The 26980-nt window shown below is 35.6% G+C and overlaps 1 protein-coding gene across 10 annotated transcripts in view; it reads right to left on the bottom strand.

Moving 5' to 3' along the window:
* Pde10a (phosphodiesterase 10A) overlaps nt 1-26980 on the bottom strand; it is a 534453-nt gene that overhangs the window by 153058 nt on the left and 354415 nt on the right. For 8 of the 10 annotated variants that reach the window (XM_058580935.1, XM_046449363.2, XM_058580942.1 and 5 more), the window contains one exon: nt 2232-2360. In XM_058580935.1, coding sequence (XP_058436918.1) covers nt 2232-2360 — 129 coding nt within the window. Of the gene's footprint in view, nt 1-2231; nt 2361-22519; nt 22807-24935; nt 25427-26980 lie in introns of those variants that run through there. The other 2 variants (XM_058580939.1, XM_058580940.1) reach the window with 2 other exon arrangements.

Below are 26980 nucleotides of genomic sequence, written 5' to 3'. Positions count from 1 at the left end.
GATGGTTTCCTTGGAGGTTTAAAATCTAACCAATCCTAATCCATTCATTCCTTCAAAAATGCTCACAAAGCCCCCTATTGTGTGACTTGAAAGGACAGGGAATGAAGGAATTTGGTAGGAGAATAAGGGACAGTTGAGGAGAGAAGGAAATTTTACCAGTAAAGGGAAGGAAAAAACAAGTGTGTTGTTAATGAGGGATGCAAAACAGAGGCACAGAGATGCAAAACAGAGGCACACCCTCCACACACTCCTACAGCCACTACCTCAGGATTCTGGCAAGAACTAGATGCTCCTCGACCCCTGGGTATGCTGGTCCTACCTTGGCACAGCTTCACCATCTGCCAAATGAACACATCTATACCTATGTTGACTAACTGTAACTAGATGTGCAGGGGCACCATCTGAGAAAGGCCTTGGAAATTAAACTTCTCTGTGAACATACAATAATGACATACTATAAATATTTCTGTAGTTTAAATGAAATGTGCCATGAGTTTTCTACTATTTTAAGTGTTTTGTTTATGAGCACCAAACAAACAGTATATGCTCAATAAAATACTGACTGAACCCTGAAAACCAACCAGTAGTATAAAGCACTACCATTTTAAAAGGAAATAGTTTTATAATTTAAAATGCTCATTTGACTATAAATTTGAATTTTTATACATGATCTTTTCTTTAAGAAGAATTTTCTACCCCTGCATATGAGGCTGATTTATCAATTATTACAAAGTGAAAACAAAACATTTATTATCAATCAAGTATAAAGAATTGCACAAATTACTTACTCTAGTACAGTATTCTTTCCTTCCTTTTCTTTTTCTGAATGCTACAGAATAAAATCATCTAGACAGCTTCAATTCACCCACAGTCTCTAGACCTCTATAGTTAGTTCAAAACATATCCTTTATAAAGCCATTTTTTACTTTAAGGCTCTTTATGGGAGGGGAAGATAACTGAGAAAATGTAAAACCAAACTATTTCAGTTACATATTTCTATGCTTAATGACTGTTTAACCCCTCAGTATATATATTAAATAGTTTAAAGTATGATTTGATGGTTATAGGAAAGAGTTTAGAGATAGGAAATGACACATTTAAATATTTACAAAAAATTAAGAGTTACTTACATGGTAACACTAAAATAGTAGGTAAATTTTTAATTTTCTAAGACCTAGATTCAATTTCATATTATGTATTCTTGGCACTACATTATTGTCCCTCGTTGAAAAGCAAATTGAAATTTGCAACTTTAGGATGTGTCTTTGGCAAAGCTAAATCCCATTTTGAAAGTGCCAAATATCTCAAACTGGTGCAACCTGTCTGAGGCTTGCAGTAATGAAATATGCTATGTCAAGCTTTATTCTTGATATTAAAGGCTATAATTATTTTGAGAAGACAATGCCTGACTCTTATTTTCGTTCCTCTTTCTTCCTCTCAATCCACACATACATTCACCTTCAAAACACACACACACATTCACACACACACACAAACACACTTACTTTTAAAACTAATTCATATTTCAGTATGAAAGCCAAAAAATTTATAGGAAAATTACAAAACATTTTCTGTGACTTTCAACTCTTACTCTCTTTTCTATAGTTTAGATCAAAAAGTTATTTTACTACTGAAAATTTCATAAGGATAAATGTTCTATTGGAGTTTATAACTGTGAAAGAAAACAAACCAATTCTTCTTTTCCAACTCAGCATATACAAAATTTAAGACCTTTTTTTGGTAAAATGCAATAATGTGAATATGCCTATGAAATATCTATAAATAATATTTTCTTATCTTTATTAATAATTTTTATGGTTTGAATACAGGTAATGTTCTCTAAAAGTCTGTGTTTCCACGGCTTGGTCCCCCCAAGGTGGTGGTGTTGGGAGTTACTGTGGACCTTTAAAAGATGGGGCCTACCAGCAGGTTCTTATATCACTATGGGCAGGCCTCTGAGGGGCGATGGGACCCCAGGCTCCTCCTATAGGGATACGTGCGTGCGTGTGTGTGTGTGTGTGTGTGTGCTGAAGTCAAGAATCAATCTTTACTATTCATTTCTTCTCATTCTAACTTCATCTTTTTAAACAGAATGAAATTGACAGAATCAAAATACTAACATGAGCCTATATTTTGCTTTCTGGAATGTATTAAATGCTTGTTCTTATGTTATAAGGAGCTAGAAAAAGTTGTTTAAAATTAATCCACATTCAGTCTGAATGAGATCTTACCTTCTATTTTGTTGTTTTTCCTCTTCAGCCATTTTTCCACAGTCTCTGCACTGACACTTTCAGACACAAACTCATCTAATACCTGGGGGTGAAGAGAAAGATACGCCTTCACTTTTTCATCTGTCAAACCTGTAAAAGAATTGAGAAGAACAAAATTTACCTATATGACATCTTCTTATACATGAAATAGACAGTAAATGACATCATGCTAAGATCCGGTAACCTCTAACCTATCGCAGATAGGGTTGGCAAACATTGGAATGGGGAGATTTTTGCTTAATGAATAAAGTGTTTCTGTTTGGCATTAAAGCAAAGCTTTGGAAGTATGTGGGTGATGACTGCACAGCATCATGAATAAAATTAAAATCACTGAACTGTACACTTGAAATGGTTAAAACAGCATTTCTATAAGATATCACATTAAAATCCAGTAAAAAAGAATCTTAAGTTGGAACTTTAGTGGTTTTAAAAGACATCATGCTACACGGCTATTTTCTAACAGTAAGTTTTAGTGCTCTCCATGAACCAGTGTTGTGCTCTAGTGTGGTACGTGAAGCCTTAAGATATATTTGTTTTTTCAGTGAATAATTATCTCAGGTTCAATATGCCTAGCAATAGAAGCAAAGAGGAGAACCTAGCACTGAACCATTATAGGTGCTGAGAAAAGTTTAGTGAATATATTCTATCTTTTAGTGCCTTTCACCACAAATTCCTTCTTTTTTTCTCATGAGCACTAAACTCAACGGTACAACCAACATTCAATTCAGAATACTTTTTATATTCTATGTACAGAGTGAGTTTCATTGAAATAATTTTCACAGTCACAGATAACAGCTGAATATACATAAGATTCTCAAACAAAATACTCATACATGTTTTCATATTGAACATATAAAACTACATGTTTTCAAATTAATCCCAAACACAAATAGGATATGAATAATTATTCTTGGTGAGGATAACTGTTTTTTAATACCGCAACTTCTCTGTGGATTGTTTCAATAAATGACTTGTCTTTAGGGACGTTTTAGTGAAAAGGGCAATGGAAAATTGTACTTCAAGACAGCAAAGGAGGAAAGGAAGCATAACTTGATGACTCTAGAGTAGGCTGTATGTTTTCCCAAACAGACAGAATTCATATGTGTTAATAATTAATTCTGCTGGGAACTAAAGTCACAACTGTTAGGATTCTGCAACAGAATGGTATCTCTGAGAAGGCAAAGGATTTCTTTCAGCACAGTCAGTAGCTAGTTTCCACACCCAACCTCCACACCTCCCTGAACACTGGAATAGAGGAAAGAAAAACATGAACCATCTATGTTTTACCCAGGGGCAAAAGAGCACACTAATGATTCAATTCGTGTGACACAGTAAAATTCAGTTTGAGAATTCTACAAGATACCAAGAACAAGAGATTAATTACATAAGAATGTGCTTGCCTGGTGAAGCAAGTTGTATGCCTAGATACCAAAGGCTGGTCACCTACCCGACCTTCAAAAAAACAATGCACATGTCATATTCTCTTTGACTGTGTCTGCCACAGTTGAACATATTCCACGCTTAACTCCTTGACACCTCCCTCTGCAACATTCATGGCACATCACCTTAGTTCGTATCCTAACATTGTAATTGACCTTGATTTCTGCTTCCTCCTCAACAGTCCATGATGATGACACTACAGTGTGTGCTGGAGTCTCCCTTCCTCCCATCTCCTGGGCTTGGGTACTCTCATATCAGCTCAAGATGGAACATCTTGGTCAAAACTAAAGGAATCATCTTCCCACTTCTTCCCCAAAGAGATTTAACTCTCAATTACTATTTTTCTGTTTCTTTTACTCCCCAATTTCTCAGAAATCTAGGGTGGGAGTTTCATCATAACTGACACATCTTTCTTTGTCATCTCCTTTCCTCTCAATGCATTATCATAGAGTCCTACTGTCAAGTTAAATACCTGATAAAAGACTTGCATCCAAAACATACAAAGAACTAAAAACTAAAAACAAGAAGAAAACAGCACAATTTAAAAATAAGCCAAAATTCTAAATAGACAACTCACCAAAGAAAATAAACACATGACAAACAAATGTACAAAAAGATACTCATTTGCCATTAGTTGAAGTTAAAAAAAAAAAAAAAAAGATTCTACTACTACTAATACTTTCTGTATTCCCTAACAATCACACAACAACACCTGATCATACTAGGCAATATTCAACTGATATAAAGACTCATGCCCACATGAAACCCTGTTTGAGAATGTTTATGGACAGCTTTATTCATAATCAACTAAATCTGAAAGCATCCAAGCTGTCCTCTAATAAGCATCTACACAAACTGTGGTACATCTATATAACTGTGATCAGGCAATAAAAAAGAAAACAGCTAACGAGTCATGAAATGACATGGAGGGGTCTTAAATACATACTGTTAGGAGGAAACACATCCAGGCTTGCAGTCTACATATTATATAATTGCAACTACACACATTCTAAAAAGGCTACATGTCCTAGGAGGACATGTTGGCGCATGCCTGTAATCCAAGCACCTTGGGAGGCTAAGACAGGATTGTGAGTTCAAAGTCAGTCTCAGAAAAAAGTGAGAAACTAAGCAACTCAGCGAGACCCTATCTCTAAATAAAATGCAAAACAGGACTGGGGATGTGGTTTAGTAGTCAAGTGCCATTGAGTTCAATCCCTGGTACCTAAAAAAAAAAAAAAAAAAAAAAAAAAAAGCTAAACTACAGAGATAGTAAACAATCAATATTTGCAAAGTTTCAAGGAGAAGGGAGAAAGACTGAATGGATGCAACACAGGAATATTTTAGGGTGATAAAAATATTCCATATTGTACTGTAATAGTGAATATGAGACACTAAGCCATTTGTCAAAACCCATGAAACTTCACAGCACAAAGACTAAACTATAATATGTATACTATGCACAAACTTTTAAAAACACTTTCAAGATCAGGGATAGAAAAAAGAATCTTACAAAAAAAATCTAAAGGTACTACAAATGTAGGAAACAATCTCACTGAAGGGAATAGAAGGGATAAGGATAAGGTATTGATCAACATAACTCTGGGAATGAGCAGAGTCTGTAAGAACAAATGCAAAAACAAACAAACAAACAAAAACCTATACATAAGTTCTGTGCTCTAGTGGCTAAAGCTTTTAGCCCAGTGGGGAAGAGCTAACAATTCAGATAGTATACATACCAGGACAGGAGGAGAAATTGAGATTGATTCACATGGTAATAGATTTGGAAATATCAATACAAACTCACATGTGACTTCACAGATGCTAGTTTACTATTGGTAGATATACACATATATATACAATTAGCACACATATAAACTTTGTCTTGTTATATTAGTAGACAGAGCCTGGAGCTAACAATATCCTAGTATCAAGCAGAACATGCAGCCCACAGTTTTTGGTCTCCAATTCAGGTAGAGTATTCCTTATTCAAAATGCTTGAAAACAGAAAGGTTTGAATTTCAAATTTTTTTTTTCAGATTTTGAAATATTTTCATACACATAATGAGATATATTGGGACAAAACCTAATTCAAAACATGAAACACATTTATGTTTCATATACACCTCAAATACGCACAGCCTGAAAATAATGTTCTACAGTATTTTAATATGCCTGTATTTTAACTGCATCCTGTTACAGGAGGTTAAGTGGGATTTTTGATTTGTGATTTCAAATCAGAGCTCAAAAAGCTTCAGCCTATACCTGATTTTAGGATACAACGAGAAAATACGTAAGATAAACCTGAAGCAGCCAATGATTAAAAACCTGTTACCATAACAATTTATTATTCTGATAAAGGAGATCTATAAATCCTGAAGCACTTATTGTTTCTAAGTATTGTATCTGAATATCCATAAAAGTTCTTTTTAAGAATAAGTATCAAATCAGAGGCTAAAGAATTATTGTTTTAAATAATTCTGAGGGTAAATTTAAATGTCTAACTTACAGATACTAAAAGACACATTGTTGGAAAAAGGAAAAGCAGTAGTTTTCAATTGGTAACTCTACTATCCTGACTATGGAGAAGAATCCTTCTTTTCTGTGGTATTAAAGAAGCAGTCAGAACACATGGCAGAAGTCTAGCATGCTCCCCCTTTAACATGGAGGCACCTGCACCCTGGTCCCCAAACTTCCATTTCATAGGCTCCTTAAACTACCTTCACCCAGGTCTTCTTAACCTTAAGAGAATTCTCAAGGTTAAGAAGTAGGTGTCATGTCAAAGTAGGTATCATATCCTCAAGCTCTCTGTCCCATGCCCTGTCACAGAAAAGGGGACAAAGTTAAATTCCCATTATCTCACTACAGCTAAATTCAGTTGGATTACAATAAACCTTATTTTTTTTTTAATTCAAGGAATACATGACTACTAACCCTTTCTCTGATTTACCACACTAATATTCTCAATTTTATAATTCCTTCTATCTAGTCTAGGTATGAGCAGTAAGTAAAATCATTTTCATCTTTTTAAAGATTTAGTCTAATTCTTAAGTAGATTTTTTAAAATTCCATGTACAATTGTCAAAAAACAGCTAAACTGTGTGCAGCTAAAATTCATGCCCAATGAGGAGCAGATGACGGAGTATAAAGATTTAGTTTGATACAAGATTTCTGTGGGCATTATTGCTGCTTACTCTGGATGTTACTAAATAAAACAGGTTAGGAAATTTTGGTTTATTTGTTTTTGCTTTGTTTTTGTCATGTATGAACCCAGGAATTAATAATTAATATTTCAGGAAACCAGATAACAGTCCAACTTCAAACAGATGTTTAAGAAAAAAAAAATCTGTAGCTATAAAATGCTCCCTCCACTATGGCAAAGCTCCTATACTTGGTTTCCAGTGAGAAGAGACCCAGGGACTTCAAACTCTTGGCAGCCCGAGAGATCCTCGTAGTCTCCACACACCTCAGAGCTGAGTGTATATACAGATTACTTTAAAATTCTTATTAGTTTCAAGAGAGTTCCAAAATGAATATCAGAAGAAGTAAATTTTCTTAGTATATACTGCAAGATAAATTATTTTAGCACATTAACACAAAATCTGTCAAGCACAAGTATCATGTGCCATACTAAGCAATCCTGGACTGTCACACTGCTTAACACAGTGTTCTTACTAATCTGTGTATATGTACACATGTGTATTCTCCTAAATGACATGTAATTGTTCTTCTAGGAACACATACATATATGCATCTATATAAACCTTCCATTATCCAGAAGCTAATGAAGATTACAAAGGAATAATTTTTAAATCAATTTTTTGCCTTTAGAATCCCAAAATCCAACTTTTTACACCTTCTCTTTAGGAATATTTACTTTCTTAGCATCTATACTCCAACTATTTAAGCCCCTTCCCTACCAAAAACATAGAACAGCTAACAGCATTTGTTATTAACAAACAATCCTTAGCAGCAGATGGCCTTACTGTAGTGTTTCCTACATATGTAAAAGATACCAAGCTACACACATCACACACATTAGCTCAGTTAAGCCACAAAGTATCATGCATCGGGAGCAGAAGCATGGGAGGAATAGATGACCTCCAGATAGGGCAGAGGGGTTGGAGGGGAAGGGAGGGGGCATGGGGTTATAATGATGGTGGAACGTGATGATCATTATTATCCAAAGTACAGGTATGAAGACACAAATTGGTGTGAATGTACTATGTATACAACCAGAGATATGAAAAATTGTGCTCTATATGTGCAATAAGAATTGTAATGCATTCCACTGTCATGTATAAAATAAAAAAAAATTAACAAGTTTCATGCATCGGGCAAACAGGAAATGTAACAAACATTTGACAAACCCTGAATTATAGTTTCAGGTATAAAATAAGAAAATGAAGCAGAGTCACTGTGAAATTGAATTAATTTTCTATTGGCCACAAGAACAACAATCAGGACTGGAACAAAGATGCAAGCCCAGGAGTTATTTCATAAACCCAAACTGACTATTGTTTTTCCACAGTTTCTCTTGTCTTAGATTATTATACTTTATGACTTTGCTATTAGCGTCACCTTCAATTTGGAATTTTACTTTACACTTTTTACCTCCAGTTATAAATTTAAAAATCTGACTGCTAAATCTTACAAATTTGGTAAATTAGACAGAAAGAAACATTGTGCAGAAAACTCCCTGAACCCCCAAGGCTTATCATGAAAATAAGTCTAATTTAGTACAGAAAGGAAGAGTCAATAGAAATGACCTCACTTCCTCCCACGTTCCCTTCATCTTTGCCCTCCCCCTCAAGGTCTTGGCTGCCAGTTCCCTTCCCCCCTTCACCGGAGAGGCCCCTCTACTAACTGCACACTGCACCTGGAAGCCTTGTTGCACTGGTCTGCCCTGTACACTGCCCCGAGTGAGCCCACACTCATCACCAGGTGAAACCTCCTATTTACTGAGTAGGCGCTAATAGAACTTCAGTCGCTCCGGCTAGACTAGAAACTCTGTGAGGGCAAAACTGATCTGCCTCATTCTCCACATAGCACAGGGCCTGGCATTGTGCAGAAAGGAATTCACCTAGCAGCCTCAGCGTCCTCTCTGTAGAAAGGATCTTCCCCTGCTGGCCCCCCTAGCGTCTGGGAATTTGGCTCTGGGAGAGTTCCCAGGCCACGGCTAACTAAAGGCACCACGAACAACGCGGCCTATTCACACCTGCTTTTCCTCTGAGTGTCTGAAACTCTGGAACCTGTCCGCTTGACTAGCCCCCAAATAAAAGCCTGGGTAGCAAGCCTCTAACACGCTTCCCTGTAGGACACTTTACACAAGCTGCTGGGGGAAAAGCATTTCTGAAGGACTCCACGAAGAACTCCTGGAAGCCCAAGCCAGCTCTCCCCTGGACTTCTGCCAGTGTGCCTTTCCCTCTCCTCACCATACTTTTACTGTGATAGATCTTAGTCATGAACACAACTGTAAGCGGAAACCTGTGAGTCCTAGAAAACTACCAAACTTAGCAGTGATTCTGTCCTCCCCCCGCCAACACCAGGACTATCATCATTAAGTAAATTCATCAATGAGTAAGTCATTGTCTCTTGTGATTTCAGAGAAAATTGGGAAGGAGTAGTAGGGATATGTTTGCTAGAAACTGCCCACTTCTACAAGATCACAGATATACTCATCAGTAATCCCAGGTCCTAAAGCACATTCTCTGAGCCTGCATATAACACTACACCAATTCTGCAAATACATTCCTATGTATTACACATCACCCTTTACAAGAAAGTTTATGGCTACCTGGCACAGTGATGCACACCTGTGATCCCAGCAATTTGGGAGTCTCAAACAGAAAAACCTCAAGTTCAAGGCCAGTCTCAGCAACCTAGCAAGAACCTGTCTCAAATAAAAATAAAAAGGGCTGGGGCATAGCTAAGTGGTAGAGTGCACCTAGGTTAAATCCCCAGTAAAACATACACACACATACACATATACACAGTTTATGACCATGGATTTATACAGAAGTTCCTTCTAACCACTTATCAGATAAGGGAAGACATTAATAGGCTCTAAATTTCATTTTGGGGGGCTGTATTTAAAACAGCAAAGTCTTTTATTGCAATGAAAGATTATTACATGACAGATATAAATAACTATAAAGATACAATGGAAATGAAGGAATAAGAGATTTCTTTAGATTTTGTTAAACTCCATAAACACTGATACCATTCTTTTTAACCAAAGAGGAAAAATAGGATGCAAAATAAATATAAATGCCTTATTATAATTATCCTTACCTCCCGTGTGTGTGTGTGTGTGTGTGTGTTTGTGTGTGGTGTATATGTGTGTGTGTGTGTGTGTGTGTATAATCACCTTAATACTTTAATCATATCTTTCTAACCAGGTACATTCCCTGAAAGGAGGTTTGCCTCTAATCTAAAAAGCAGACATTTGCTAAGCCTTGGTTTAATGTACTAGCAGTAGTCTTCTGACCTAACTAATTAATAATCTCATGTGAATTAACAGCCTCAGGGAACCTTCCCTGAGAAGACATTATTTCCAACGTTCATAGTTTGCATTTGTCACAAAGTAAGTCCCATACTGATCCCTTTCTAAACCAAAGTGAAATTAACTGTTTTTTCCCAGCTGAGGACATCAATGAAAGTTGTTTTTTTTATTTAACTGAGAAATCCAACTATAAACCTGAACTGCTCAAAGTTATATAAAGATGAAAACAATCATTTCAAGTAGAACTATTAAGAAAAGCTTAAGATCACCACAATTGACATTTCTGTGGCTCACAGCTGCACCTCCACAGTGAAGTGCACAAGAGGGACAGACGTTCAGATGCAGTACTCCCAATTTCTTCAGCTCAAACATAGTTCCAAATCTACAGTGACCTGGTGGGAGACCCAGGGCTCTGAGTAACCAGACTTTAAGTTACTTGGGGAGTCAAGTAACACTCTAAGCTTCATTGTCCTTGTATAAAAATACGAGATTCATAACAGTAATTACTCCATAGGGTTATAATACATGCAAAGATCTAAACTAAGTGATTAATGAGTAATTATTTCAATAATATCCATCTTCACCAAAATAATGAACACATTTATGTCAAAAAATATGAGATTTAAGATTGTGAGAAATGCCTGTTAGAAAATGTCATATGACTTTTCAAGCCTCTTATTTGCCCACATTTAGGAACATTTCATTTAGTTTTGTTTCAGAATAAGTTAATGCTTCAGATACATCCATGAGTGCATAAGATGAAACCTGTGAAATCCAGAAACTGTCTGTCTAATCACCATATTAATCAGAATGTGTACCTCAAAGTCACCTCCCAGAAACCAAGTGGAAGCCAGGCATGGCAGTACATGCCTATAACCTCAGCTATTCCAGAGGCACCCTTTCCCAAAATAACAGATAAAAATGGCTGTGCAGTTCAGCAGCTGAGTGCCTCCAATCCCCAGAATCCTCAGTACTGCCAAAAAAAAAAGGAACAACAGGACCACACAGGGACAGGTGTCCAAGACTGGGTCCAACCAATTAGGCAAATATTGGGGGGCAAATCTGAAGGCGAAACTACAAGCAAACCTGAGGACTATTCTCAGACAAGTTTACTAATGAATTAAAGGAGATTAACCGGAAAGGGGAAAAAAACAAGGGGTAAAAATGGAAGTGATCCAACAAAGACTTTTGCCTTGAAGACAGCTGGAATGATTAAAGTTCCCTGTTTAGATGACGGTAACATTGTTCAAATGATTTTCAAGCTGGGATAGTTAATATAGAGCAAAGACACAAGTAGTCAGAAATTAGGAACAGGTAGAATATATGTTATTAACATGATCCACATAGTCTACTATTAACCAAATGATTAAGATTAAATCTAGTCACCTGAAAGTGAAAGTTATTTCTCAAATGCTAGACAACAGCCATGAAATGCAAATGAGCCTAATGCTAAGTAAATACCTTCTGCCCCTTAGCCACAACACATACCATAGAAGGGTGAACAAATATTCAGCTACCAAAGGACAAGAACAACCTTGCCTGGAAATCTAGAATAGTCTTCCATATTTCAAATAACAACAGGAATTTAAAGTCTGTCACTAACCACTGGAATTTTCAGTGAAGCACTGAAAATTAAAAAAAAAAAATTCTGTTAAATGCTCCCACGCAATAAACCATAGAGTCAAACGCATTGTTTTAAGGACACACTAAAATCTTTCAGATAGGAAAGAAAACATGTTTTATGTGATATAATTAAATCTTTGGGGGGGGGGGGCGGGGAGAATGAAGAGAAGAATCCCCACAAAGAGACTGATATAATAAATATAATAAATATATGAACAGAATCATTATAACTTCCATAGCCACTGTTTCAGAAATGAATTTAGATAAGACAAACAGAACAGCAACTGTAATTTTAATTTTTAATGGCCGTTTTATACCCTGCCAAAATAATGCAGTATCACATCTACATTTTTATTTACTCAAAGTTTTAAAATAACGCCCTAAAAGTGAAAATATGTGAGTCGCAAATGTCAGGCATTTCTATAAACCAAACCTTTTTCCCTGTACAAAAGGGGTTTTTAAAAACCATGACTGACAGATTTGAAAAAAATAAGCAAAATATATGTAAGTCGTCTCAGAATGAGCTGAAGTCATACTTTTTTCTTTGCTAAAAAATACCTTCTTTATAAGTTCATCCAGAAATGTTATTTTTTTAGACTTCCTCTAAAATAGTACTATTTATACTTTTCAAATTCAATGTAATTCATTTAAAATATTATTAAAGTCTATCTATCAAGCATTATATTGTACTTTAAGATGAATCAGAAAACTAAAAGAAATGAGGATGAATAAAGAAATAGATCCACAACCACATTCTAAGATTGACAGGAACACATTAACAGAACAAAGTATGGCTCACATGACTAATTCTGAATGTTGAAATTATTTCATTCACTCAATAAATGCCTACTGTGAACCAGGCATATCTATGTAACTGATACTCAATAACATAACAATAACCCTAACCTTACCAACTTTAAAAATGCTCTCAATGCAGGGCAACCCTAGCCAACAGGAACTGGAAACATTTAAAGACAATGATGAAGGAGGATATGTCCAAGGAGACTGCACAGTCTCTACCTTGAGTGGCGACAGTGACGACAGTACAGGATTTAAGATATAAGAGGTAGGAAATGATTCATGGAAAAGAAAGTGACTTTGGTTTGGGATCTGCTGAAACACCATTTCCTATGGGACATCTGCCTGGTGATTTAGAGTAAAATGTAGGAATTTTAAATTTCCAGCTCAAAAGAAGAAAATAGGATGAATACTTGTAAAAGTCGTTCATATTGATTTTTTAAAAAACTGAAGATGTGCAAATGAATGAAATCTTCCAGAAATTCTGCATTGCAACCAATATGGCAAAGAAAATGTTAATTCCCATCTTTGTTCTGTACTACATTTTTAAAAATGATAAAACAAAATTATACTATACACTGTCCCATAAGAAAGTCATCCTAGAAATTAAAAACAAGCATGAGTATGTCTTATCACCTGAATTGTACAGTAAGACTTTCAAATCAATCCCCTCTTTATAAATATTATCAAAATTCAAAACCACAGATACAATAAAACAAGAATAGCCTTTTATGAGAGGCTGAATTCTAAAAAACAGCTCCCTAAAACTTCTCCTGGTTTCTACATTTTCCATAACCCTCAAAACTACGGCGAGGATGGATTTTACTCCCTTAATAGAACATCCTGTCCTTCAAAGTGGACTTAGAGATATCCAACTGGGCTTGATCTAATCACATGGACACTTTAATAACAAACAGTATTCTCCTGCTTATAGGAAAAGAAACCTGAGATTCACGGTATAAGAAAGACTTGAAGAGTCAGTCATTGTTGGCTTGAAGATAGAGTAGCATGCCAAGAAATGCAGCAAAGCCTGGGAGCTAAAAAGAGATCCCAGTGACAGCTAGTAAGTAAACAGGGACCTCAGTCTTTAACCCGAATTCTCCCAATGAAATGACAGGAATGAGTTTGAAAGCAGAGCTTTCCCCAGAGCCTCCAGATGAGAACTAAGTACGGATGACACTTTAATTTTAGTCTTAAAACTAGTCACATGAGACCAGACTGTTGTTCTATATAACAGGGAGGCAATAAAAGGGTGTTATTTTAAGTCACTAAATTTATCTAAATTTATGGTGTTTTGTTATGAGGCAGCAGAAAATTAACCTTTCCATGTTGGATTTTATTGTTAATCCAGTTAATGAAAAACACAATATAACTATGTTACCCTTAACCATTTCGCAAAAAATCTGCCAAGAAACATTAAAGTTGTAAAAAAAAAAAAAAATTGGTGCAAGAATGCACAACTCAGGATATGACATCTCTCTTCTCCATTTTGCCAAATTACACATCAGCACCCAAACATGGAGTGATACAGTCACCACAGCACAGGAGGTAGTAGGTACGGGATTCCCTGTGAGCACACTGAGCAGTTGGGAAAGCCCTGGGAGGCTGTGTCCATCTCCTGTAACACCCCAGAGACTGAAAGCAGGTTGCCCAAAAGAGATGCACGTGAATGTTAAGAAGTCAGTCCCGTGACAGCACACAAGACCAAAATTGCTTCAATTTGTGCCCTGGTGAGAGGGGTCCCTTAATTAGAAACTAACTGCTAAGGGAGAGGGAAACAGGGCAAAAGTTTAAAGACTAACAGACCAGGAACTGGGCACGTCCAGGCGTCCTGCACCAGGACCAGCCTTCCCACCCTGGTTACCTTCACCATCCTGAGGGCAGAGATAGTAGCTAACAACAGACAACCACACCTATTGGATGGGAAGGGAAGCAGGAAAGATACTAATCTCTAAAACTACCAACAATCCTGGTTTCTTCCTTCAAGAATTTTTTTTTCTCCTCTTCTTCTTTACCTCTATCCTCCCGCTCTCACATACCCAACATATGTGAAATCAAGAATTTTACATGCATTAGGATTTTGAGGATTGGGACATCTGAATAATGTACTATAGGTGTGTTGTATATGCCCTTTTTTTCTTTTTCTTTTTCCCTGAAATTTTTACAATTTAACATCCTTTATTTTTCTACATATATGTGTGTTTGTTTTCTGTACTCTACTGTCTTCCCACATAATTGTCTACCCCAAATTACTTCCTGTCTCTTCTCTTGCTACTAACCTCTTCATTAGGTTTCCTTTCACACTTCCTAAGATATATTAACCCTACAACCTCACATCCTACCTCCTCAGCATATCATCCTGCACCTCACCCCCAGTTCATTATCCACTGTCAGGAAGTAAACCTTTTACAAATCTACTTATAGAAAATAAACAAATTCAACATTTCTGTACATTGTCACCAAACTGTAAACATCTTAATAGCAATTAACTGTTCATAATTGGTATATTGTTGATATTGGGATCTGTTAATGTTGTCCTTTCCCACAAGGGAGAGGTACTGGAACCCTACAGGAACACTACAGCCTACAGGGTAAAAACAATAACACCCCGGACCCACAGAGCTAGAAGGGAAGACACACAAGCAACATGAAAAGACAACGGGAGAAGGTGCCCAAACAAATCAAGATACCACATTATTAGAATCCATGGCAACCACAGCAGAAGAAATGACAGAGAAGGAGTTCAGGGTGTACATGATTAAAATGTTCTGTGAATTGAAGGATGGTATAAGAGAGCAAATACAGACAACAAAAGATTTCGACAAGGAGCTACATAAACAAATACAGGAAGCAAAAGATCACCTGAACAGGTAGATAAAGGTTCAAAAAAAACCAGAAATCCTTGAAATGAAAGAAACAATAAACCAAATTAAAAGTTCAAATGAAAGCATCACCAACAGAGTAGACCCTTGGAAAACAGGACATCAGACATGAAGACAAAATATATAATCTTGAAAAGAATGTTGACCACATAGTAGGTAATGGTAAGAAACCATGAGCAGAACATTCAAGAAATATGCGACCAAAATTTAAGAGTCATTGAAATAGAGGAAGGCATAGAGTTCCAAACCAAAGAAATAAATAATCTCTTCAATGAAATAATATCAGAAAACTTTCCAAACATGAAGAATGAATTGGAAAACCAAATTCAAGAAGCCTATAGGATGCCAAATGTACAAAAATCACAACAGATCCACACCAAGACACATTATAATGAAAATGCCCTACGTACAGATAAGGAGAGAGTATTAAAAGCCACAAGAGAAAGGAATCAAATTACAAAAAGTGGGGAACCAACTAGGATAACGGAAGATTTTTCAACACAGACCCTGAAAGCTAAAAGATCCTGGAACAACATAATCAAGCTCTGAAAGAAAATGGATGCCAACCAAGAATCTTGTATCCAGCAAAATTAGGCTTTAGATTTGCTGATGAAATAAAAAACCTTCAATGATAAACAAAAGTTAAAAGAATTTACAGCGAGAAAACCGGCATTACAAAACATCCTTGGCAAAATATTCCAGGAAGAGAAAACAAAAAACAATAATGAAAATCAGCAGAGGCAGTTAGCACCCTAAAGGAAAAACTAATCAAAGAAGAAAACAAGTAAATAACAAAAATAAACAAATACAAACCATATCTCAATAATTGAATGTTAATGGCCTAAAAGCACCAATCAAACGACACAGGCTAGCAGAGTAGATTAAAAAAAAAAAAAAAAAAAAAGACCCAATAATATGCTGCCTCCAAGAGACTCATCTAATAAGACATACACAGACTAAAAGTGAAAGACTGGGAAAAATCATACCACTCCATGGACTACAGAGGCAAGCAGGGGTTTACATCCTTGTAAAGTAGACTTCAAGTCAAAGCTAAGCAGAAGGGATAAAGATGGACATTACATACTGCCCAGGGGAACCATACACCAGCAAGTCATCACAATTATAAATACATATATATATGTCCCAAACAACAGAGCATCTATGTTCATCAAACAAATTCTTTTCAAGTTCAACAGTCAAATTGACAACAAAGCAATAATATTGGGTGACTTTAACGCAGCCCTCTCACAACTGGATAGATCTTCCAAACAAAAGCTGAACAAAGAAACTATAGAACTCAATAATACAATCAATAACTTTGACTTAACTGGACATATATAGAATATTTCATCCTTCATCAAGTGAATACACTTTCTTCTCAGCAGGACATAAATCCTTATCTAAAATAGACTATATAATATGCCACAAAGCAACTTTTAACAAATCCAAAAAAGTAGAAATACTACCCTACATTTTATCAGATCATAATAGAATGAAATTAGAAATCAATGATAAAATAAAAATGAAAATTATTCCAACCCCTGGAGACTAAATAATATGCTACTGAATAAACAATGGGTTACAGAACACTTCAAGGAGGAGATAAAAAATTCTTAAGAGGTAAATGAGAACATGGACACAACATATAGAAATCTCTGGGAGACTATGAAAGCAGTATTAAGAGGAAAATTCATTGCATGGAGTTCATTCCTTAAAAGAAGAAAAAGTCAACAAATAAATGACATAACATTACAAGTCAAAGCCATAGAAAAAGAAGAACAAATCAACACCAAAAGAACTAGAAGCTAGAAAACAATTAAAATTAGAGCTGAAATCAATGAAGTCAAAATTAAAAAAAACAATTGAAAAACAAAAAGTTAGTTCTTTGACAAAGTAAATAAAATTGACAGACCCTTAGCTACGTTAACAAGAAGAAGGAGAAAACTCAAATTACTAACATACGTCATGAAAAAGGTAATAACCTATCAGACACTACAGAAATACAGAGGATAATAAGAAATTATTTTGAAAACTGTACTCCCATGAAATAGAAGATATTGAAGGCATCGACAAATTTCTTAAGTCATGTGATTTGCCCAAATTGAATCAGGATGATATACACAATTTAAATACACCTGTATCAAGTGACGGAATAGAAGACACCATCAGAAGCCTACCACCCAAGAAAAGGCCAGCACCAGAAAGATACACTGCCAAGTTCTACAAGACCTTTAAAGAAGAACTAATGCCAAAACTCTTCAATGTATTTCAGGAAATAGAAAAAGAGGGAGCACTTCCAAACTCATTCTATGAGGCCAATATTACCCTGATTCCAAAACCAGGCAAAGACACATCAAAGAAAGAAAACTTCAGACCAATATCTCTAATGAACTTAGATGCAAAACTCCTCAATAAAATTCTGGCAAATCAAATACAAAAACATATCAAAAAGATAGTGCACCACGATCATGTGGGATTCATCCCAGGGATGCAAGGTTGATTCAATATATGGAAATCAATAAATATAATTCATTACATCAATAGACTCAAAGATAAGAATCATATGATCATCTCACTAAGATGCAGAGAAAGCATTTGAAAAAATACAGCGCCCCTTCATGTTCAAAACACTAGAAAAATTAGGTATAGCAGGAACATATCCCAACATTGTAAAGGCTATCTACGCTAAGCCCCAGGCCAAAATCATTCTAAATGGAGAAAAATTGAAGGCATTCCCTCTAAAAACTGGAACAAGACAGGGATGCCCTGTTTCACCACTTTTATCTAAAATAGTTCTTGAAACACTGGCCGGAGCAATTACACAGACAAAAAAAATTAAAGGGATACGGATAGGTAAAGAAGAACTCAAATTAGCAACATTTGTCGACGATTCTATATCTACAAGACCCAAAAAATTCCACCAGAAAACTTCTAGAACTAGTAAATGAATTCAGCAAAGTAGCAGAATATAAAATCAACACTCATAAACCAAAGGCATTTCTGTACATCAGTGCCAAATAATCTGAAAGGGAAATGTGGAATACTACCCCATTTATAATAGTCTAAAAAAAATAGAATACTTGGGAATCAACCTAACAAAAGAGGTGAAAGACATCTACAAAAACAAAACTATAGAATTATTAAGAAAAAAATTAAAGAAGACCTTAGAAGATGGAAAGATCTACCTTGCTCTTGGATAGGCAGAATTAATATTATCAAAATGACCATACTATCAAAAGCACTATACAGATTTGATGCAATTCCAATCAAAATCCCATTGGCATTCCTCATCAAAATAGAAATTCATCTGGCAAAATAAGAGACCCAGAATAGCTAAAGCAATCCTTAGCAGGAAGAGTGAAGCAGTTGGCATCACTATACCAGACCTGAAACTATACTAGAGAACAATATAACAAAACAGCATGGTATTGGCACTAAAACAGACTGGTAGACCAATGGTACAGGATAGAAAACACAGAGAATAACCCACAAAATTACAATTATCTTACAGTATGACAAAGGTGACAAAAACATGCATTGGATAAAAAGACAGCCTGTTCAATAAATGATGATAGGAAAACTGGAAATCCATATGAAACAAAATGAAATTAAACCCCTATCTCTCACCATGCACAAAACTCAATTCAAAATGAATCAAGGATGTAGGAATAAAATCAGAGTCTTCTAATAGAAGAAAAAGTAGGCTCAAATCTGCAACATGTGGAATTAGGTCCCAACTTCCTTAATAAGACTCCTATAGCACAAGAATTACAATCAAGAATCAATAAATGGTATGGATTCAAACTAAAAGTTTCTTCTCAGCGAAAGAAACAATCTTCCTAGGTGAATAGAGAACCTATATCTTGGGAGCAAATTTTTACCCCTCACACATTAGATAGAGCACTAATCTGTAAGGTATATATAGAACTCAAAAAGCTAAACACCAAAAAAAAACAAATAACCCAACCAATAAATGGGCCAATGACCTGAACAGATACTTCTCAGAAGAGGATATATAATCAATCAACAAATATATGAAAAAATGTGCATCATCTCTAGCAGTCAGAGAACTGCAAATCAAAACTACTCTAAGATATCATCATCTCACTCCTGTCAGAAGGGCAGCTATTACGAATACAAACAACAATAAATGTTGGCGACGATGTGGGGGAAAGGAACTGATACACTGCTGGTGGGACTGAAAATTAGTGCAGCCAATATGGAAAGCAGTATGGAGATTTCTTGGAAAACTGGGAATGGAACCACCATTTGACCCAGCTATCCCTATCCTAGTTCTATACCCAAAGGACTTAAAACAGCATACTACAGGGACACAGCCACATTAATGTTTATAGCAGCACAATTCACAATAGCTAAACCTAGATGCCTTTCAGTAGGTGAATGGATTTTAAAAAGTGGCATATTTACACAATGGAAAATTACTCAGCAATAAAAGAGAATAAAATCATGGCATTTGCAGGTAAATGGATGAAGCTGGAGAAAATAATACTAAGTGAAGCTAGCCAATCCCCCCCCCCCCAAAAAAAACAAATGCTGAATGTTTTCTCTGATATAAGGAGGCTGATTCATAGTGAGGTAGGGAGGGGGAGCATGGGAAGAGTAGATGAACTTTAGATAGGGCAGAGGGTTAGAAGAGGAAGGGAGGGGAGCAGGCAGTTAGAAAAGATGGTGCAATGTGATGGACATCATTTTCCAAAGTACAAGTATGAAGACACGAATTGGTGTGAATATACTTTTTATACAACCAGAGATATGAAAAATTGTGCTCTATATGTGTAATATGAATTGTAATGCATTCTGCTGTCATATATAAAAATTAATAAAGAAAATGTTAAAATATCTAATTAAGTGATAATAAGTAATAAAAGATAGTAACATCAAAGGTTCAGTTAGCAGACACAGCAGGTACACAGAGGGTAAACCCAGGAAGTGTGACTGAGATCAGCCAGTCAACAGTATCACTGAAAATCAGTACTTTTAAAAAAGCACATGATTTTCTTCCAGAGAATTATCACAAATAGTTTTGTAGAAAATAATACTAATTCCATACACAGTCTTTCCAAAAATAAGTTCATGTCATGAGGCCAGTTTTACCTGATGCTAAAGAAGTATCTCTCATGAGTATAGAACATAAGTCCTTACAAAATATTAACACATGAAATGCAACAACACATTAAAAATAAGAGGGGCTTATCCCAGGAATGCAAGGTTTGTTGAACACCTGAAAATCAATTAACAAAATATAATATGTTAATATAACAAAGGACAAAAATTCTATAATCTTCCAAATAGATGCAGAAAAAGAAGACAAAATACAATATTTACTCATGACACAAATTCTCAGCAAAATAGAGACAGAAGGGACTTTTTGATTTAAAGAAAATACAGCTATGAAAATCCCAGAAAATATCATACTTCACAGTGAAAAGCTAATACTTTCCTCCTAAGACTAGAGACAGGGCAAAGATGTCTGCTTTCACTACTTCCATTCAATATTTTACTAAAGGTTCTAACAAATACAAGAAGGCAAGAAAAAAAAATCTCAGGAAAAAAAATCATAAGTCTTTATTTGTAAATAAATATACATCATCTGGCTGGTAGAAAATCCTAAAGAATCTACAAAAAAATAAAGTAAAATAAAATAGCAGAACAAATACGCAAGGTCACAGGATACAAATAAATATACAAGAATCAATTCCTTTCCAGACACTAGTAAATAATTTTTAAAAATCTTAGAATATGTAGAAATAATAAAATTTTTATGTAGAAAAATGAACATAAAATATGTACAAATAAATTGAACAACATTTAAGAATAATACAATAAAAACTAAAACAATGCAAATACAAATTAAAGAAAATTTAAATGAAGAAACATATCATGAAATGGACTACAAGACTCAGTGTTGTGGAATGTTTATTCTCCCAAGTTGCTCTACAGATTCAATACAGTCCCTGCTGTTTTTCTGGTAGAAACTGATTATCTATTCCAAAAATGTGTACGGATTCAAAAGACTTAGAACAGTCAAAACAATTCTAAACATTAAAAGCAAAGAAGAAACATATCTGAGTGAAGTTCATTATTATATCTAACAAGAAAATTAATTGGAAATACAAATGTCCCTCAAGTCATAATGGACTTATATTCCAATAAAGCATAGTAAGTTGGTAAGTGAAAAATGCATTTAATACACCTCACCTACCAACACCATAGCTTAGCAACCATGTGTTCTACTGGTTATTTACCCGTATAATGCATATCTTTGTGATTGTGTAGCCAACAGGGATTGTGTAGCTAGCTCACTGCCATTGCCCAGCATCACAATATTATTATACTGCCTGGGAAAGGAAATTCAAAATTTGTACAGTTTCCACTGAATGCATATCATTTTTGCACCATTGTAAAGTTGAAAAATGGTAATTTGAATCATTTTTGTCAGAGACAGTCTATTTGCCCTCATGGTATGCCATTCTATCTAGAATTGTTTAATTCATGTATTTCTAAAGTAAATCTTGTCCAAAACCTTCTTCTATTCATTCTCTATCACGTTTGTACGTAAGAACTACATTCTCTTTGTTTTTTCAGGCCAAAATCTTTCAAGTCAGCCACAAGACTCTCCTTTCTGAACCTCTAAGTCTTGTTTGGATTAAATCTACAGTCTGGTTACTCAATACCAAGTTCAGGCCACATTCTATTTACCTATATTATTTCAGTAGTTTTAAATGCTAAATGGTTTCACTGGGACTACTCTTGACCCTCTTCAGTCTATTCTCTGTAAAGCCACAAAGTGATGCTGTGAAAACATGAGCAAGTTTTGCAAAGGCTTCTGAATCCAACAGAGTCATACTCCATCATCCACATAACCTTAGAGGCCACAGTAAATGGCCCGCACAGTCTGCCCTCACTTCTCTACCTCCCCTCCTTCCCTCCTCCTCACTTTACAGACAGCTCTGCCCCAGGGAACATGTATTTGAATCCTTTACCTGGGAAATTCTTGCTCCAGAAGTGCCAAAGGCCCATTGCCTTGTACCTCGCAGGTCTTAAGTGACTAATTATCATTTCCTCAGTGATGTCTCACTGGTCAGCTTTTCTGAATTTGCCAAATGTCCTTCTTAAAAAAACATGACTTTTCTCCTCCTTATTTTCTTCCTTTGGTGTACAGTAGTCACACCTTCTTCTCAGGGGATACACTATAAGATGTTTTCTGAAGCCAAGGACCTTGCTGACCTCTACATGTACAGTGTTTTCTTCTATATTTGCATACCTATGATAAAGTTTAATTTATAAATAGGCATAACAGGAGAAAAATAATAATAATAATAAAAGAAAATTTTTATAACAATATACCATAATATAAGTTATTTAAAATGTATTGATTATTTCTTTCTATAATTTTCCATTTAATATTTCTAGACCTATGCTGACAGAGGAAAAGTGAAGCTAAGGAAAGGTGGAGGCATAGATACAGAAACTATTTTATATTGCTAACATATCACTTTCATTTGCTTTACTCCACCTTCCTATTCCCAGCCTAGAATAGGACCTGGCATATTATCAATACCCAATAATTATTTGCTGGATGACATACTAAAGTCTTTTAATAACTTTTAATTAAAAATAAGTAAGCCAGTTTTTACATACATAAGCATATGGTTCAAAGAACGATTTGATTAAAATCAAAAAAGGCTTTGAAATTTGGCCAAAAGAGCCTAAAAGGAAACATCAGCAAAGGGAAATAAGGACAAAAGAATAGTATTTACTATTGTAAAAGAGTAGCAAGCATTAAGCCAGCAGTGGTGGACGCCTGTAATCCCTGCAGCCTGGGAGACAGGAGGATTAGTTCAAGGATAGCCTCAGTAATTTAGCAAGGCCCTTCTCAGAATAAAATATAAAAAGGGATGGGGATGTGGCTCAGTGGATAAACACCCAGGGTTCAATCCGTGCAACCCCCCACAAAAAAAAAAAATCACTAACATTACATTTTTTTCTGTCACACAAATTAATGTATGTCAAGTACATAAGAAGCAAATCTTTAAGTTATGACACCTATCTTTAACCATAAATTAAAATAACTAAATTTTTATGGATTGTCAAAATTCATATATCTCTTGTATTTATAAGAAAACTACATCATAGCTGGGCACTATGGTACATGCCTGTAATCCCAGCTGCTTGGGGGACTGAGGAAGGAGGACTATGAGTTCAAAGGTAGCCTCACATTAGTGACACCCTCTCTCTAAATAAAAATACAAAAAGGGCTGAGGATGTGGCTCCGTGGTTAACTGCCCCTGAGTTCAATCCCTGGTACCAAAAAAAGAGAAAGAAAAAAATAAACAAAACTACATCATAAATCAGGTGCACGGGCACATGCCTGTGATCCCATCAACTCCTGAGGCTGATTTAGAATGACTGTAAATTCAAGGGCAACCTCAGCAGTTTACACAAAATCTCTCTCAAAATTAAATAACAAAGTAAAAGGTCTGGGGATATAGCTCACTGGTAGAGTACCTCAGGTTCAATCTCCAACACTATAAAAAATAATTTGAAAAAATAAAGAAAACTAAAAATTTTTTTACTAAGTCTAAAAAACTATCGTGCTACAAAACGTGAGTAGTATTATTTTTAATAGTTGTCTAACTATAATCATGATTTATCAATCTCACCACTATCAAGTCATAGAAGGCCAATCATATTAACTTCAATTCTCCAGAAATGTTTGAAATTTAAATGATTATTAAAGTGCAACTGACATACCAGATGACAAAACTTCCTAATCTAACTGCATTAAGAAATAAAACAAAAAGCACTCTAATTGCTCTCTGAGGTTAACATCAGCAAAGGCAACTATTCCCTCTCAACACATGTTTCAGGGCCTGGGCCATAAGAACTAAATGACTAGAGTAGCCTGGCAGTCATTATTAGTTCACTAGACACACTGTAGTATATGTTATTAAATAATTAAAATAATTATCTTTAAAACAGTTCAAAAGATAGAAGCAAAATTTACATGCACTGGATACAAATTCCTGATAGAACAGAAAATATTCTGATATTAAATCTGCATGCTTAAAGAAAAGAATGAAGGAGATCATCAGGACAAACAGTATCTATTCTCCAACTATTTTACATTAAAGCACAGATACTAATATTAGCTCTTCCTCAAGATGACTTTGGATAAGTATTTTTAAAACTACAATTTAAGACAGGATGAAAAACATCTATAGAATATCAAAGGGAAGTTAAAAAACAACATATCCTCAAGAAGTTTAAGAATGCAGTGATCCTGTTTGTAGCCACCAGACTCCCTGGTCCCCCCTCCCCTCACTCTTGCCATCACTGCAGCACAAGCCTACTCTCAAGTTTCCTTACTCTGTACATCCCCTGCTGCCCTGCACTGACCCTGCTGCTGTACAGTTACCAGATCACCAGACCAAGAGCTCCTTGAGGACAGGGACTGTCACCACCACACCTGCAGTCCCATGCATCTGGCAGGAAGGTGCTGTGGTGAAGTTTAAATCAGTAGTTCTCAGCTGGGGGTGATTTTGCCTCCAAGGGATATTTGGCAACATCTGGAAACACTTTGGGTTTGGACTGTCACAAGGGAGGGGGGTGCTATTGGCACGTGGATAGAAGCCAGGAATGCTTCCAAAATCCCACAGTGCACAGAAAAGCCCTTCATGGAAAAGAATTATCCATGAGAAATGTAAATAGTGCTGAGGCTGAAAAAACTTGGTTTCAATAATTGTTTGCTAAAAGAATTAAAAACTTTATTGATCTCTCACAGATGGAGGTTTTAGAAAAATGAGAATAGACAAAAATAAATAAGAAAGGGTAGGCTGGTTTGCCTATGAAGCTTTGCTACAAGAAATGCAACTGAAGATATTGATACAATGTTGATTTAAATGCCTTGGCATCTATCCTTTAGGACTTTTACAATCTTAAAAGGAAAGGCCAATGAAACTATGGCAATACAAATCACCTCCCCAAAATTCATACATTGAAGCAGAATGTGATCTCATTCATAAATAGGGTGATGCAGATGTAATTATTTCAAATGAGGTTATGATGTGGTTGGGAGGGCCTACTCCAACATGGCTGGTATTCTTACAAAAAGAACTCAACAAGAAGAAACAGCCATGAACACAGGCGAAACACCACATAAAAATGAAGGCAAAGATCAGGAAGATCCTTCCAGCAGTCAACAAACACCAAATGAAGCATGGAATAAGTTCTCCTTTAGCCCTCAGAAGGAAGCAGCTCTGCCAACAACCTTGACCTTGGAATTCTGTCTGGTTTCCAAAAATGTGAGACAATTCATTTATGCTGTTTAAGTTTCCCACTCTACTACTCCGTACTGGCAGCCCTAGCACACTGATGAAGGGATGTCCTCTGAAGACATTCTCTTGGATCTAAGCAATCCTCATACAGGTGTGTCACTCCTAAGGTTTATTTTAATTCTCTTTCACTGTTCATTCTAATCACAGTACACATGAATGGCATGACAAATCTAACCTTGATTTATTCATTCCCAAACTAATTTCTCTAATGCTCTGTAATGAATTCATGATTACTTATCAAAAACACAAATATGAAATATCCTAATTTAAATTGTAATTTAGAGTTGAATAGGCCTTCCTGATAGTATTTTCTTCTTCAAGTAAACAAAAGCATTATTTCTGATTTTATAGAAAAGAGGAAAGGGTCAAAGAGCGATACTCTTAGATCTAGAAGTATTAGTATAGTTTCTCAACCCAGGCCTTCTGAACCCCCGTGGGTAAACTTCGCAGTGTCGCAGGAACCCCATCCACAGGCTACTCCCTGGAATATCAACTTCTTTAATGTACGTTCCTTTTGTGAGGAAGGGTTAACAAGCTTTCATCAGACTCATGGAATCTATGGCTCTATCGATTAACCTAGAACCTTATCTGTTTGGTTTCACAGTGCACTAAAGTTTACATGCCGTATTTAATTGCTCAACTGAGCTAAGATTTTGGATTCATATTTTAAACTAGAAAATGATTTTCTATGCAATGCAGCAAACTTGCAAAGTAAATCATATTCTCACATAAGACTGACTAATCTATATATTTTTTTTGCTTTAACATTTTAAATCCATGTAGTAAGAGAACACTCTTTTAAGAGATTCTCTTTCATTGTATAGCCAGGGTACACTTACTCCCCACACCTGTACATTATACACTGGGAAAATAAATATTTGAAAGGCATTAAGGTACATTTGAGAGATTCAGGACCTCACTTTTAATTCATTAACAAAAAATGATTCTTGCCCTTATATGATGTGGAATTTTAAAAGACTACTATATGTAATATAGTAGTCAGAATGATTTCAGTACTTAATTAAACTATGGTATATAAAATTAAATATCCCAGTAAGTAAACGCAGGAAAAGCACACTTCATCTGATACAAGTGTATTTAGAGAGA

The sequence above is a fragment of the Marmota monax genome, unplaced genomic scaffold, assembly GCF_021218885.2.
Source record: "Marmota monax isolate L192 unplaced genomic scaffold, Marmota_monax_Labrador192_F-V1.1 WCK01_AAM20220418_F8-fsc00083, whole genome shotgun sequence".
Lineage (NCBI taxonomy): Eukaryota > Metazoa > Chordata > Mammalia > Rodentia > Sciuridae > Marmota > Marmota monax.
Note: the sequence above shows the minus strand (reverse complement) of the source record. Positions and strands in the feature narration are given on the sequence as shown.